This window comes from Pyrus communis, chromosome 2 (genome assembly GCF_963583255.1).
Source record: "Pyrus communis chromosome 2, drPyrComm1.1, whole genome shotgun sequence".
NCBI lineage: Eukaryota > Viridiplantae > Streptophyta > Magnoliopsida > Rosales > Rosaceae > Pyrus > Pyrus communis.
This window is the reverse complement of record NC_084804.1, coordinates 31,646,593-31,661,788: the sequence shown is the minus strand read 5'-3', so window position 1 is coordinate 31,661,788 and position 15,196 is coordinate 31,646,593. Positions and strand designations below refer to the sequence as shown.

General features: G+C 38.8%; 2 protein-coding genes across 3 annotated transcripts; both read right to left on the bottom strand.

Moving 5' to 3' along the window:
* Nucleotides 1–2,314: 2,314 nt before the first annotated feature.
* LOC137726064 (probable hexosyltransferase MUCI70) lies at nt 2,315–8,278 on the bottom strand. The gene is made up of 7 exons (XM_068464926.1): nt 7,927–8,278; nt 6,624–7,379; nt 5,353–5,708; nt 4,167–4,378; nt 3,484–3,740; nt 3,199–3,377; nt 2,315–2,869 (listed from the first exon to the last, which is right to left on the bottom strand). The coding sequence occupies exons 1-7, from the start codon at nt 8,183–8,185 to the stop codon at nt 2,822–2,824; spliced, it is 2,067 nt and encodes a 688-aa protein (XP_068321027.1). The 5' UTR covers nt 8,186–8,278; the 3' UTR covers nt 2,315–2,821.
* Nucleotides 8,279–9,787: 1,509 nt separating this feature from the next.
* LOC137726600 (putative cyclic nucleotide-gated ion channel 8) lies at nt 9,788–13,291 on the bottom strand. 2 transcript variants are annotated; one of them, XM_068465538.1, is made up of 8 exons: nt 13,233–13,291; nt 12,270–12,858; nt 11,921–12,130; nt 11,489–11,796; nt 11,238–11,349; nt 10,832–11,068; nt 10,168–10,669; nt 9,788–10,116 (listed from the first exon to the last, which is right to left on the bottom strand). In XM_068465538.1, the coding sequence occupies exons 1-8, from the start codon at nt 13,289–13,291 to the stop codon at nt 9,962–9,964; spliced, it is 2,172 nt and encodes a 723-aa protein (XP_068321639.1). In that variant the 3' UTR covers nt 9,788–9,961. The 2 variants fall into 2 exon arrangements, with proteins under 2 accessions (XP_068321639.1, XP_068321638.1); XM_068465537.1 differs by having other exon boundaries at nt 9,788–10,669.
* Nucleotides 13,292–15,196: the final 1,905 nt, after the last annotated feature.

Here is a 15,196-nt window from a genome sequence, read left to right as displayed (position 1 = left end):
TTGCATCCCCTCCCTTGCTCCCCACTCTTCGTCAATCATCTTCTTCACCACCCAGAACATAACCACCGTAGCGAGTCTCCTCCTAGTCTCCCTCCCTCCCGAATCCCACAGTACCGACACTCATCTCATCTTTCCCACTCCTCTCTGTTTCCCTCGACGATATCACCGAAAGCCCAGAAGACAAATCCATCGTCAACCCATCGCCGCCGCAGCGACAACCACCACCCCATCACTAGCATTGAGATCTCTGGTTTAGGCGTTATCTCCTCCTCAACGGCACAGCTCATTCCTCGTTCTCTTCTCCCTCCCACCGTCGAATCAATTGCGTCGATTGCTTCGAGATCTATGTTGAACCGATATGGATGGAGCCTTCTGCCATCGTCGATCTAAGTCAGATTGGAGCCTCACGCCATCGTCGTCGACCAGAGTAGAGAGACAGAGACCTTGATTTAGGATTGGGAGAGATGAGCAAGAGAGATAGGGACAAAGGAGAGAGCTCGATCAGGATATGGATGCGCGTTCTCCCACGATCAATCCCCTTCTGTGTGCTGAGGAATACGATCTCAACAAGGTCGTCCCTAACCAAAAGAAAAATGTGAAATTGGACCCGTAACAGCCAGTTTCAAATGTGTCGGGATAGGTTTGGTTCTTAACTCATAAATCCCATTACCCGGCTCGACCCGCCTCCTTACTGTTTACAATGGGTAGGGTTCAATTCTTGTAGATTTGGGCCCAGCCCGGTGTGTGCCCACCCCTAGTATATTCTGTGAGAGCAAAGATCACTATACAACCATACAATTCTTGCCAAACCCAATAAGGATTAGCCCCTTTTCTAGTAAGCCGTTCTTATTCAAATTGGACTGTAACAACAAGCTCTAACTTTCCAGTCTCATGCTCACATTCTAACATTCTCCCACGTAAGCATGAGGCCACTTTTTTAAGCACAACCTTTCCAATTTTAAAAAAGTGATCACTATGTCTTTTCAAAAATTTATCATCACAACCGATGTTCCATTCATTTAAAAATATAAAAACAAAGAAGTTTCGACTACAAACCAAGATGCAATATTAATTCTTCCAAGCGTACATATAGTCAATCTGCATATATAACTTGTGATTTGTTGGTGGACACAATTCCCCCTGCGAGTGTTTGAAACTCTTGTCAGTTTAAAATACATCAAACTCTTTAAAATGAGCCATTTGTTGTATCAGGTGTGCCACTGTTGGCTAATACCAACAGAAAAGTTGAATAATGTTGTTTATTGGAATGTAAGTTTGCACGAGAAATAAACGGAGCTTCTAGTTATGTTCTTTTCCATGCCTTATTTTGTAAAGGACTTGAAATATTTTCTTTATATATGCCAAATGATAACCACAAATTGATTGGACAGTTTATAATTCTCATATATTATAATCACATAAATGCATGACAGGCTATATGGAAATGAAGGGACATGAAGGAAATGACGTTATACATATCAAATTTCCTTCAACAAAGTAATAATCTTGAAAGCAATACGAAGTACAAGAGATCATGCAAGTTTATTCCTATTCGGACAAACTTTCTTGCCAGTCGGGCAAGTTTGAGCGAGTTGCTGAAAGTGTTTTGGAATGAAGTTTTCTTAAGGGAAATCGATACTACATGCAATATAGCAGTGCTTAAAATATAAATACAAGTGCAGAGATGCAGAATTGCAAAATAATTTGAAAAAAGGCAAAAATCCATTTAAAAAAAAAAAAAAAAAAGAACGATAGTTTCTTTGATAATAACAGCAGTAGTACAAAAAAGTTCCAGTTCACCAGAAAAAAGGAATCAGCACAAGCTTTCCTCAACCAAACAGATCTTTGACAAACAGCAGATTAGAGTTGGGTGGTTTTGGAGAGAAAATTGGAAAGGATGATAGGAGGGGAAGCAACCATCTTGTTGAGATCATCACAAAAGAAATATTTAGCAAGCACGAAATTACTTTCACAAGCAATTCCATGCCCGCAGCGCTCAAGAGCTTAACCCCGGATTTGGATCCTCTCCTAAACCCAAGGAGAGGATCCTCTTGACCAAGAAGTGTGGACTGTTGGATTTTCATCTAACGGCTATAACAAATAGAGGATCCCTTTAAAGTTATAATAATTATAACCGTTGGATGAAAATCCAACGGCCCACACTTCTTGATCAGGAGGATCCTCTCTTTGGGCTCAGGAGAGGATCCAAATCCCTTAACCATTTCCAACTTTGTAATCTCTTCCACAGTCTCTCTTTAATGAAGCTAATAAAGTAAAATGCGAGGGCAAAATGGCTCAACAAGGTCAATTCAGGGAAATGAATAACCGGTCAAATTGTATTTGCCTAAAAGAATATACATATGCATATAGTACATGCTTTGGAATAAGCAATTACAGAAACAATATAACAGCAAAACATCCATTTGGTGTAAAATACATGAATGGACCTATGATTTGGATACAGTGTCAGTTGCCATAAGCGTATTGCTACTTGCTTCCGAATCCAGATATGGAGCAACGAATGAAAAAATGGGAGGAATAACAACCAAGAAGCGTTACGTATCTTTTCTAAAGAGCCCGCTCAGCAGTAAAAGCGACCGCAGAAATGCTAACTTCACCCCCACAAGAACTCTCTGGAAAAAAGAAAAGTTCATCGTTATAGTCTTCTCACATTAAAAGTGCAAAATTTCCGTGTACCATGTAGTCAGTCGGCACTTCTACACAGTGAAGAGTGTGGCCAAACACCATTCGTATAAAGCAGGTTTCAGAAAAGCCAAAGAAGTTCTACTCCGTTGCTTTTTTTCCGAATACTCTGCTTCTCTTATGACCTGTGGCGAAACAACTTAGCTATGGCTCTCCTCTCGCAATCCTGCAACATTGACAGAATCAGATTAAAATGCTTGGCTCTCCTCTCGCAATCCTATTGAGAAAAATGCTTGGCTTTTTATGCACAAGGAGTATTCCTCCTTGCAAGGTTGACTCGTGCACTGGGATTTACCCGCCTAAGCTTGTAAGAAGAATAACTTTTTAGTCCTTATCCATAAGGCATCCAAGTATTGTTATTCTTACTATTCATTTATTCACTCATGTTGGTTGTGTTGAGGAGAGGTAATTCTTACAGTTGTTGAATCAAATCCAAATTATTCGCACAGTTTACATTCAGTTTGGCTATAACCAATAATCTGCATAAATTTTTACCTTGAACATATTAAGATGGAGAGGTTTTTCCGGATTCATCCTTCTTAACTTCTGGTATGTATATGCAAAACTTAGCTGATCACGAGGGGTAAACCGCTCAACCTCATTGAACCATAGACAGGAAAACAAGTTTGACATTGGAGTGTGTGCCCGGATGATAAAAGACCCTTCTGGTACATCTGCAGATGTGATTAAACAAATTATGTCATGGATTGGTAAAAGAAAATGCATTGCAGTCAAAATATTTTAATGAAAGCGCTCTTTTTCTCATTGAACAAATCATACTGCTGGGAAGAAGCCTGTTGGGATCCAAGGCATTAAATTTTGTTAGGCCATCAGCTTGGTAGTAGGCAAATTGTTGATCGATGACGGTATGGTTATACTTATTCAATCTCTTATTCTGTGCAACCTCTTCCCATACACAGTGTCGGTCGTAGTGATTGGAAATTGCATACTCATAACCTTTTCGCCACAAAAAGTATTCCAATATGAGTAAGGGGTCAAGTTGGAGGCGCAATTTACTGTCCAACCAGATTGAATACCTGAAAATTTATGTCAGGGTTTTAGACAAGAGCCAAGGAAAAGCACCACCCACCAAATAAACAAATCCAACGAGCAAAGCATACAAAAGCACTAGTTCTATTGTAGTAATATGCAGTTGCTTACATTCTTTGTACGGTGGTCCTCAATTGCTAGCTTAATCTCACACCTCCTAATGTTCTTAAAGATGCATATCATTTTTTGGTAAGATTTAATGACTGATACCTGAAATTTGAGTAGTGATTCAAGTTTAATAACTGATTTTCAGAACTCTCATGGACACATAGACACACATGCACAATCTAATCTATACAACTAACGTGCATACACACACAAGTTAGCATCGGTGTTACAACCTTTAAAGGTAACTGCTAAGTATGATTAACCACCTAGAAGATGACAATCCATATTACTAGTCAAATTCTCACCTCGCAGAAGGAAAAAGCCGATGAGGCAAAAGTTTGGGTATTTTCCCCACTCGCCGCAAATCAGTGTATGGTAGGTTCTTCACCACCACAATCCTCCATAAACCAATAAAACCCATCCTATCTGGTGTTTTCCCTTCAGCAATCAGGGTTTGCAAAGTAACTTCATCAATAAACATAACAAAGCACACATTCTTCCTTGACAAACGAGAGACCTGAAATCAAGAGAGTTTCACTTGAGTCGCCGTTCTTGTTTATTCTGTTTTTCTTTTCCCTTTATTGGCTATGGCAGTTATTGCAACTTCATGTCTAAATCAAAGAATTTTCCTTTTTTTGAAACCCAAAAAGGATAAAACAGAACATTAATAAACTAAAAATTGCACTGTGATCGGAAATTTCCAGTGGATAAGTCTAAGTCCATTATAGAAGACCAGAACAAGCATAAGATGCATCTAAACAAATGCATGAATTAACTGGAACATGGAACAAAAGAAAAATCACAATTCTGAAATATTGGGAAATAAAATCCTACCAAGCAAGCTCAATCCCAAAGTTACATTTGATATGTTGGTCTACATTGTACATCATTGAATTTCAACTTAAAGAGTGTTGCAAGGTTAAACTGCCTGAATTAGATGATAAAAGAGTCCATGTTCCACTCAAATCAAGGTCCAAAGCATTCATGATAGGAACTAGACAAGCCTTGGAAATTTGGACTTGACTTTTTTTTCTTATGAGAAATGCACTGGAATTTGCTCTATCAGGTGAGAGTTCAACAACCATGTAATAAGAAAAAGGGCCAAAACATTGTTACTTAGAGTATCGGCAGGTGTAAAAGTTATTGTAAAAGTTGTGACATGGTGTAAAAGTCATGAGATGGTATAAAATTTATAACTTATACCGTTAATCCACCGAGTTATAGTTCCATACTTCATTTACATATGAGTTATAGTCCATATTCCAATTAGTTTTCATTCATTCAATCCAACTTAACATGTCATGGCATAAAACTTCAATTTACGCCTGTGTCAATGTATGTTAAAAGCACAATGGTTGACAAAGACGATATGAAGCTTTAATTTTCATTTTTTTTCCTTGACAAGAAGATAATACGGAGAATATAAAACACATGCCATATCCTTAAGAGAACAGTAGAAAATTGTTCCCCCGTTAAAGAGAACCCCCTTACCGTTTTACCATAAGGTATCCTCAAGTGATCTGAATTTCCAAAGATACAAGAGATAACAGCGATGTGGCATGTAGTGATGTAATTTGTGTCATCTTCTGCCAAGTCAAATCCAGTGCTTGGGGATCCTTTAGGACCTTTAACAAAGCCACACTTTATGTTTTGATCATGTGCCAAAAAGGAATTTTCCCGTTCTTGCAAAGACTGATGCCCCGCAAATCTCGGCTCCCAATGCTCATCTGCTTCAGGCTTGTCCTCTACTTCAGTGTACTGCAAGCTGAATCTTGCAAACTTTGGACTTTCTAAAGGCTCTATAAGATGTGCAGTAGAGTTTAAAAACTTCATCACACAAGAGGAACCTGAAGAATTTCAATATAACATGTCAAAAACACAACATCAGCGATAAGGAGCATCCCCTAAAGCAGCTAGATTGAAGGCAACTCCTGTCATGAAGTTGCATTCAACTATATGCATAAAACAATCTTTCAAAAAACCAAGCAAGAAAAAAACAAGTATAATGGCTCTTCCAACCAGTCATGGTCTTATTCACAGAACCAGTTCTTATACATAAAGAGCAGCATCAAACAATCATTACCAAGCTCAAGTTCTTCCCAGTGCCTCCTAGTGCATGTAGGACTGGCAATAGGTATAAGTTTAAGGTATGCTAAATCTGAGGCCAAAAATATGTTTGATACAGAACAGTAAAAATTCATTAACAAAACCATGATAGGTTCCTTTGAGGTTAATGAAGTTTAAGGACTCAGCACTATGGTCATGATTTTATAGGACTACTGACAACTTGAGAACACTGTAGCGATCACAATGTCGAAGTTATGTGCTCGCGGCTTCCTTTTCCTTTTTTTGTTTTTCTTTCTAAGTAATGGAAATAAATTAAGGAAATATAGTATGGGAAGCAGATGAAAAGTCACTTCCACATTATACCAATATACTGAAATTATGCAGTTATCTAGTTGCGAAAAGAATTAACTGTTCTGTTCTGTCTGCACTCTATAGCACTTCTATGATTTGCAAAAGAACTATCTCTTTTGTCTGTACTAAGGAGTCCTTCTCTGAGTTTCATAAAAATTCTACTTTATAACCAATGGCATGCTGAGATCACGAGATCAAATGTGAAAATGAATTAAAGATCCAGAAGCAGAAGCCAAGATATATTTCACTCATGCAAGCTGAATACAATATCAATAAATGAAAAGATAAATGTAATTCGACATGGTTCTCACACACCAATTTACAAGAAGAAACAGATAATTTACCAGAAGATTTGCGGCGCTTAGCTTTCCTTTTTGTACTGGACCGTGACTTTCTTGAAGATTGACCAGAAATTACACTGACATGCCTGGAATTTCTGTTAACTTCATCCGGGTTTCGAGTGTGCTGAGCAGAGTCATTTTCAAATGGACTGGCGAAGGCTTTATCAACCTTCTCAGCAACGTTATGATCATGAATTTCGATATCAGGAACATCAAGGGACTCTCTACCATCTTCATCATGTGATTTTTCTTCACCAAAATGGTCATCATTCTGATGTCTTGTATCATCATAAAAATCAATCCCGTCATCATACTCGTCATCAACATGAATTACATCCTTTTGCTTATCCAAATCTTCATCCCTATACTGTTGACTATTCTTCAGAGAGGCCTCATACTCTGCTTCATAAACTTTCAACTCATTGCGCCCAGCTTCGTTGTACAATCCCCCTTTCCTATTGGAACGTTTAGTTAAGTCGTCATTTGAGGACTTCTTTTTGCTGCTTTTAACACTCACAGGAACATCATCCTTATATGTGGATTCATCCCTAACACCTGCACTAGTATGCTTCACCTCATCCCCGTTGTAATCTTCATCCCTTCTCCTATCATCTTTATCCCAATACCTAGAATCTCGGCCATGAACTACCGAACCCTTCCCAAACCTAAGGACCTTAGAAGTCTCTGTCCGTGTCACATTTGTAAGAAAGTCAGGATCATTCTTTAAGTCGTCTTCCTCAGCATGAGAACTATTTATTTCTGCGCCAACACAAGAAAGCAATCATTTAATGCAAAGCTAGAATCCATATACTTCCATAACCAGATACTGTTGAATTAATTATAGCAAAAATGTGAAAGCGTTTTGTAACATTTCTTAAACATCAATGGAGAAGGAAATCAAACAATTAGTCGGGTTGATCCTTTTCCTATACCCATCAATAATCAAGCAAAGACATTAAATACTCCGAATGTTTCGCAATCTCTATGTAACAAACAAGACCCAATGCTCAGCTAAAACCTGCATACTTCCATAATCAGAAACTTCAAATGAACAAAAACACAGATCTTTCATTGCAGAAGCACTTAGTTCTCTCCAAAACCGAAAGGTGAAATCAACTAAGAAGGTAAAGTAAAACGGGATCCTTCTTTCTATATTTTCTCAGCAGCCAAACAAGGCAGTCGCCACCAGACATTCAAAGTGCATAAGATTGACAAGTAACTAATTAACTCCCTTTTCCTTTCCTACATTTTCCCGGAAATCAAACAGAAAGTTACTGAAGAAAATTGAGAAGCAAAGCATACATACCTCTATTGCTGCGGGAGAGGTAAAAGTAGGCGAAGAGAGTAACGAGGACTAGGAAGAGGAGGAGGAGGAGGACGGCGCCAATGGAGATTCTAAGTGGGCCCTTGTCGGATCGACCCGATCGGCGGGTCCGAAGGGGCTTGTGGGGAGCGGAGCGGATCCCTATGGCGAGGTGATCTGGTGGTCCTCCGCCGTTGGAATGGTGGGGATCGTGGCCGCGTAATCCCAACCGCTCCAGCCCTGACTGCCTCTGCTGAGCCATTCTTGCATCGTGAATCTCACTCCTCTCTCGCGCTCGAGTCCTCCCACAAATTACATATGAGTCTACTTTTTCTGTTTTTTTATTTTTTTTATTTTTCAATGTTTAATCTGTGAATATTAAAAGAAGAAAAACACATCCGGGAAGAGTGAAGGAAGCGAGCGAGCGCGCGAGCGAGCGATGGATCGATGTTTGAGTGATTAAAACACATATTAACTCTCTGTTTTAACTCTCTGTTTTAAAAACACTTACAGTTCTACGTATATTTTTGAAAATCTAAGCATGTCATAGTAGCTAAAAAGCTTGGACATACATATATTGAGCTGTTACTTATGGGGGGCATAGCATACAATAGCTAGTGTAAGCTGGATGTTATAATCATGTTAATATTACTGAGTAGTCTTAAAGTAATGACAATGTAAGGGTATAAATGTATAATCATGTGATTACTCAGTATCTCGAATTATGATAAGTTGAGAGTGTAACTATATAATCATGTCATTACTGAGTAATCTCGAAATAATGACAAGTTGGGTGTGTAACTGTATAACCATGTCATTGCTGAGTAATCTTTAAGTCATCACAAGCTGAGAGTATAACCATATAACCATGTCAATACTAAGTAGTTTCGAAGTAATGACAAGTTGAGAGTATAACTGTATAATCATATTATTACTGAGTAGTCTTAAAGTAATGACAAGTTGATAGTATAACTGTATAATCATGTCGTTATTGAGTAATCTCGAAATAATGACAAGTAACAAGTTGGGTGTGTAACTGTATAACCATGTCATTACTAAGTAGTCTCTAAGTCATCACAAGCTGAGAGTATAACCGTATAACCATGTCAATACTAAGTAGTTTCAAAGTTATGACAAGTTGAGAGTATAACTGTATAATCATGTCATTACTGAGTAGTCTCGAAGTAATGACAAGTTGAGCTGTATAATCATGTCATTACTAAGTAGTCTCGAATTAATGACAAGCTGAGAATATAACTGTATAATCATACCATTATTGAGTAATCTCGAAGTAGTGACAATCTAAATATATATCATACATGTGTAAGCTGAATGTCATGCCCGTAGCATGGACAAACTGAATATTACAGCCGATGGTTCTCATGCTTGCGTAGCAGAGAGTGCAACACGCTTTACTCTGGCTGAAGTACATATCTGTCTCAAGCTCCAATCAATCATCCGTCACTTTCTGTTAGTTGCTAGACATGATTTGTTATGCTAAAGGCTGATTATTTGTGTACTGTTTAGACAAAAAGAAGAACTTTTGAGGGTCCTGGGACTGCAAGAGGAACAAGGAAGCTCGCTGCAATTCCTGGGACACGCAGTTGAGTCGGATAATTCTCAGATGTAATCAAGGCATGGGTTGTAATCCATCATTTTATTTCATTTTTGGTTGAATTGATTCACCCACATAGGTAATCTAGTGTGTAGAAAATGTAACTAGTAAGATAAATTCTTTAGCCCAAATATTATTTAGAATTTTGAGGTAATAAAGGTCCTTTAATTTTGTATCCAAGCGGTAGAGGGGTGAGCACGCCGGTGTAGCTAACTTGGCTCGAAACATAAACGATATGAAGATTTTCCTTTCGTTTATCTCCAATTTGTTTAACAAGACGTTTTACATTCCTTTGAATGACTAGGAAGTGCCAACCAAAATCATGCTATGGCAATCGTGTGTATGAGTGACTAGTGGTATACATTTTATACAGCCAAAGCTACCAAAACGAGCTCGGATTTTTAACATCAATTGAGACTGGGATTACTTGTCATCATAAGCAGAGAAATCGGGTTCAGTGGGCTTCTGCAGCTTCAATATCTGCTCCCTTCCACTGCGGATCCTATGACCACGAAGAGCATTTGCTGCAAACCGGGATGCATAGATGGCAGAACGAAGCATGCTTGTACCAGAACCGCCTTTAAAATCACCACCACCACCATCATCATCTCCTTCACTGTAGTCAAAGCCTTCTTCCTCTTCTCTACGCTGTTTTTCCGCCAATTTTCTCCTGTAGTGGCGCCATGCGGCTTGGATAAAGCACGCCGCCCAAGTCCTCCACTGCTGGGAGTAGAAACGGAAGGTGTACTGAACCTGTCTGCTGTGCAGGTGCCGAAACTGACTGGCAACAAATTTCAACTCCTCTGCTTCTAAAGCAAAAGCCTCAACCTCAGTTAAAGCCTTCACAGTTCGAGTTGATGATGGCAAGTTAGAACCAGCTTTAGGATCCAGTGCCCATGTTAGGAGCTCTTCTCCGCAAAAGTCCCCTTCTTTCAGTACACCGCTGTTGAAAAATCCACTTCTACCGCCATCTGTAGTTACACTTTCTAGGCGACCACGTATGATGAACAGCATCTCAATAACTGGATCCCCTTCCCGGACAATGTAGGTATTATCCGTGCATAAACTTGGTTTCAGACGCTCACAAATGGCGTCAAGTAACCGCTCATCCATATTGGCGAAAAGAGGCACCTGCATAAATCACTCATGACCATGTGAAATTAACCGTCTTCAAAATACATAGCGCAAATATAAGAAGACGATAACATATGCCTTGTAAACATACATCTGCAATAACATAGCGGCATTAACCATTAAGAACGAACAATAACAAAGGTGAAAGTGGATGCTTACCCTTCTAACCAAATTCAAGCAGAGATGACGTTTAATGTCCCTTCTTAGATCTTTTGGAAGACTCTGGACAATGTTCTCCTCGTCCACACCCCGAGTCTCCAACCACTTGTATTGATCATAGCGCCGCACCCTTTCCCTAAGTTCTTGCGGAAGCCAGCGGTGGTGCATCCACTGCTCAGAGTCGCGCTTTTTAATCCTCATCTCCTCAAGGCGAATTGTTAGAGACTGAAGGTACGTCTGTTGATATTTCATTAAACATCAAATTAGCCTCAGTTCAAAGAACATAAAGCCACTAACTAACTAATTGCAGTTTGCTAACTCTCAACGTATCAGTTATTTGTGCCTTAAAAATTCGGAACACGTACATATATCCATAAAGCATTCACAGGATTCATTTCCATCTCACCTGGATATTTCCAATCAGAAGGGCAAAGAGGATGAGGCCGAAAATGCCTATCCCGATGGAGAATAGAACCTCTAGAGGGTAGGTGCTAGTTTCGAGCCCCTGGCCGAGTGTACTGCAGAAAGTCAAAGAACAATGTACTGAAAATTACTAAGACTTTCAGAACCCAAATCAGAACATTAGCGTACTTAATACAGAAGTTTCACCAAATTTTGAACAAGACGATCATTGATGAGCGAGTTACACTTACACACCTTAAATTTTTCAGTCCCCACCACAAGCAGAACAATAATTTGGACATAAATTCGGCTGATGCAATGACATCTGAAGATATAGCCTCTGCGAAGATTCCAAAATTAAATGGCGGATTTTCCCCTTCCGCGGTGCAGCTTTTCTTTAGAAGATCCACTCTGATTTTTTGCCATTCTTTGAATCCAGGGGCATTCGCATCGATGCCACAGTACAGGTATTCTATCCTACATTTTCCGCTATTTCTACAAGCTCCCCGCCAGCATCCATCATAGCGCTCCACAGCTAATAAGTACCACGCAGCCCCGGTGACCTGTAAATTTATCCAAGAGTGACCAAATCAATTCAATAGAATGGTAATACTTCCTACAAGGTACTTCAGCTAAAGGTAGTATTCAGAAACTATGGAGGAGGCAGGAGAAGATAAAAACACTTACTTGAGCGGCAAGCATAAACCAAAGCAAATAGTAGGCAGCCCCGGCCCAAGCACTTTCGGCAAAAGCACCTGCACTCCTTTTCAGGTCTGAGTTTAAAGCTAATAAGCGGACAAATCTCGGTAGTAACTGGAGCCAGACAATAAACAGCAATGCCTGTTTCGTAGCCAAAACCTCTGACTCTCTTCCATGCAAGAATCTCCAAACCACAATCTGTAGTCATGAGCAAACAAGATAAATCCAAGAACCATCGTTTCTATATTCCAAATTTGATTGCTATGAATATTAGCGTAAAGAATTTATCGCCTTGTAGCGGCGTCAATGGTAGAAATTGAGTATGTTGCATGCAGACCTGGGGTAAGGGGAGCACAGAAGCCAAGTCAACTAAGAAATAACGGTGTAGATATCGCTTTGCTATCTGCGGAGGATCTATCACAAGTTCACCTCTTCCGAAAACCCGAGATGATGGAGCAATATAAGCTGTACGAAACTGTAAAGCCATGCGAATAAGGTAGAAAGCATCTACTAATGACCGTATAGTTATAGTCGTCGTTCCTAATCTTCGATCGATAGAGAGGCAATCCTCATCATTGTCGAAGATTGGAAGATAGAAGAACAAAGGGTCAATGGATATTGCAAAGATGCAAGTTATGACGAAAAGCCTGTTCCATAACAGGAGGGATTTGTCTTGGGGGTCAAATATCTTTTTATCAGACACTTTAAGATCTTCTGGGAACACTGCACGGGTGACGCCAGTTCTTAATGATCTACCAAATGTCTTTAGTCCATCTGTTCCCTGTTGAATTCCATACCTGAATGATTGTGATGGTGCTCTCTTTGGTTTTCCGCCGGTAAAAGGGAATGACTCTATACTAAATCCACATTTATTCATTTTACCGGTATCAGAACTCATGGAATACGTAGAACCCAAGTCATCCAACCTACAAGTAGCATATGCCAAGTCATACTAGAGAACAAGAATTCATAACCATAAAATTCTGCGGAAAACTGCATAACTATGCTTTTGCATCGTCAAAGTTCTACCGGCAACTCAATTTGACTCGTCAAAGAAGACATGGACTACAAGTTCAAATCTTCAAAGAACATGAATTAGAATTCATTTGGCTTATTGAAAAGTACACATGCTAAGAGAAATCCAGCACAAAAGAATGAGAAATACATTCTGAGGCTTTCGGTTACAAACCACTGGATAGACGCAGATAAGATCCATATGTAAACGACAGTTATAGCCTCCCGCGAAGAAAGAAAAGGAAAGCAGAAAGCAGAAGGCAAAGAATAAATGTACAATGCATACCGTACAAATTTCTCCTTTTGGCCGCCAATATACTGTGATTTGCGAGTGCAATCGAACATTTTGTATCAGCCGTTACATAGATGCAAGACGAGAATGTGAGAATTCACAGCATGCCCCAAATCAAGTCACTGGGTGGCAAAGAAATGCAGAAAATTCAATCAGTACAACAATATACTCAATAAAAACAATCAGGTAGGACGCTGCCGTGGTATACATTGGAGAAAAAACTTTAAAAACTGCACTCAAGATTCGGAGTTTTGAGCATAGAGATGATCATTGTTCATCAAAACAGAGAAAAAAACAATAGAAAGAATACGATGCTGTTACTCATCTATGATCTTAAAATAACATCATGGTAGTCATTTACATGTTTAATTCAATTATTGGTTCTTATACTTTCTTTTAGGGAGGATAGTTTGATCTTGTGACGCAATGGGTTGAACATGAGAATCCTAACGACCAGAGCAATCCACCGCTTGCAAGAAAATAACAAATTGTATCTTCTAATTATCTATTACGAGCTTAATGTAACGTACCCCATTTATGATCCGAGTATTTGGCATTGTTAAGGATTGCTGGTGATCTATATCATCTAAACATATACTAATTAAAAATGTAAAAATATTCACCCCTAACAGAAAAAAATTCACTTTCTTCCCTATAATTTAACGTTTGAAATCAGAATTAAGAAGGAAAGAAGAAGCATGTGTAACAAAAGGATGAACTTACATGGATCATGTCCAGCCTTTGATTCTGTAATCTCTAAATCTCCAATAATATTATTAATAAATAATAATAATAATGAATGTTTTGGAAGATGTTGGAAACATGAGGGTTTGAGGAGGAGAAAGAAGGTGGGTGATTTAGAGAGAGAAAGACGGATGATATGATAGGGAAGGCTGGTATTGAGGAGGGTGGGGGAGAGCTAGACCGTTAGAATGGTTATGTAAACAAGTTACAATCTAAAACATGGAGCATGGTTACCATTTGGTTTTTAATTTTTACTTTCTATCAAAACTAAAAATAGCCAATTTAAGTTTTCAATCTTTTCTTAAAATGAATTGTAATCTCCAATTTTGATTTAGAATAGACCTTGTGTTTCCCCACCTTTTGCGAAGAACGTATCTTCATCGTATGAACTTCATATTTGAAACCGTTCAATTTCTCAATCTTTATTTGAAGACCATCTCTATGAAAATTAATCAAATCGGAGATCGTTTAGTAATCAAGTGTATCTACTTAATGGACGATTCATCATGAATATGTTACTTGGTGCTCACACTGTTGATTTCTTTCATACATTTGGAGGACTAGACGTTCTCTTATATGAATGATTTTTGTAAAGATGATCTTCAAATGAACATTAAGAAGTTCAACGGTTCTGATTATGAAATTTATACTGTGAATACACGTTATTCGCAAAAAGTGAGATATTTGCATTCTCACATGGGGGAATGCAAGACCTCGACAGTTGGAGAAGTTTTTTTGAGTGGCCAATATTTAAGCGAGTACTCCATATGCGAAACATAAGTGGAGGAACACGGAAAAATAGATCAATATTCAAGCAAGTTGTGAGCACTTAAGTATTCACCTCCACGATCTGATTTGAGAGTCTCTCTACTTTTTTCAGTATGCAGTTTCACCTAGGTTTTAAGTTCCTTAAACTTTTCAAAGGCTTCAAAATTGTGTTTCATAAGATACACAAATTCATACCTTGACATGTTGTCAGTACAGGTGATGAAGTAGCTATAGCCACCTCTTGCAACTATGCTCATCGGACCACACACGTCACTATGTATTAACTCGCAAGTCTCATTAGCTCGTTGGTTAACTCCATCAAAAGGAGCTTGAGCCATCTTATTGATGAGATGGCCTTATGCCCTCAAGTTTGAGACTGCTTTGTTTTTGTTTTTTGTTTTTTTTATTTTTATTTTTTATTTTTTATTTTAACTGCTGCTGTGTTT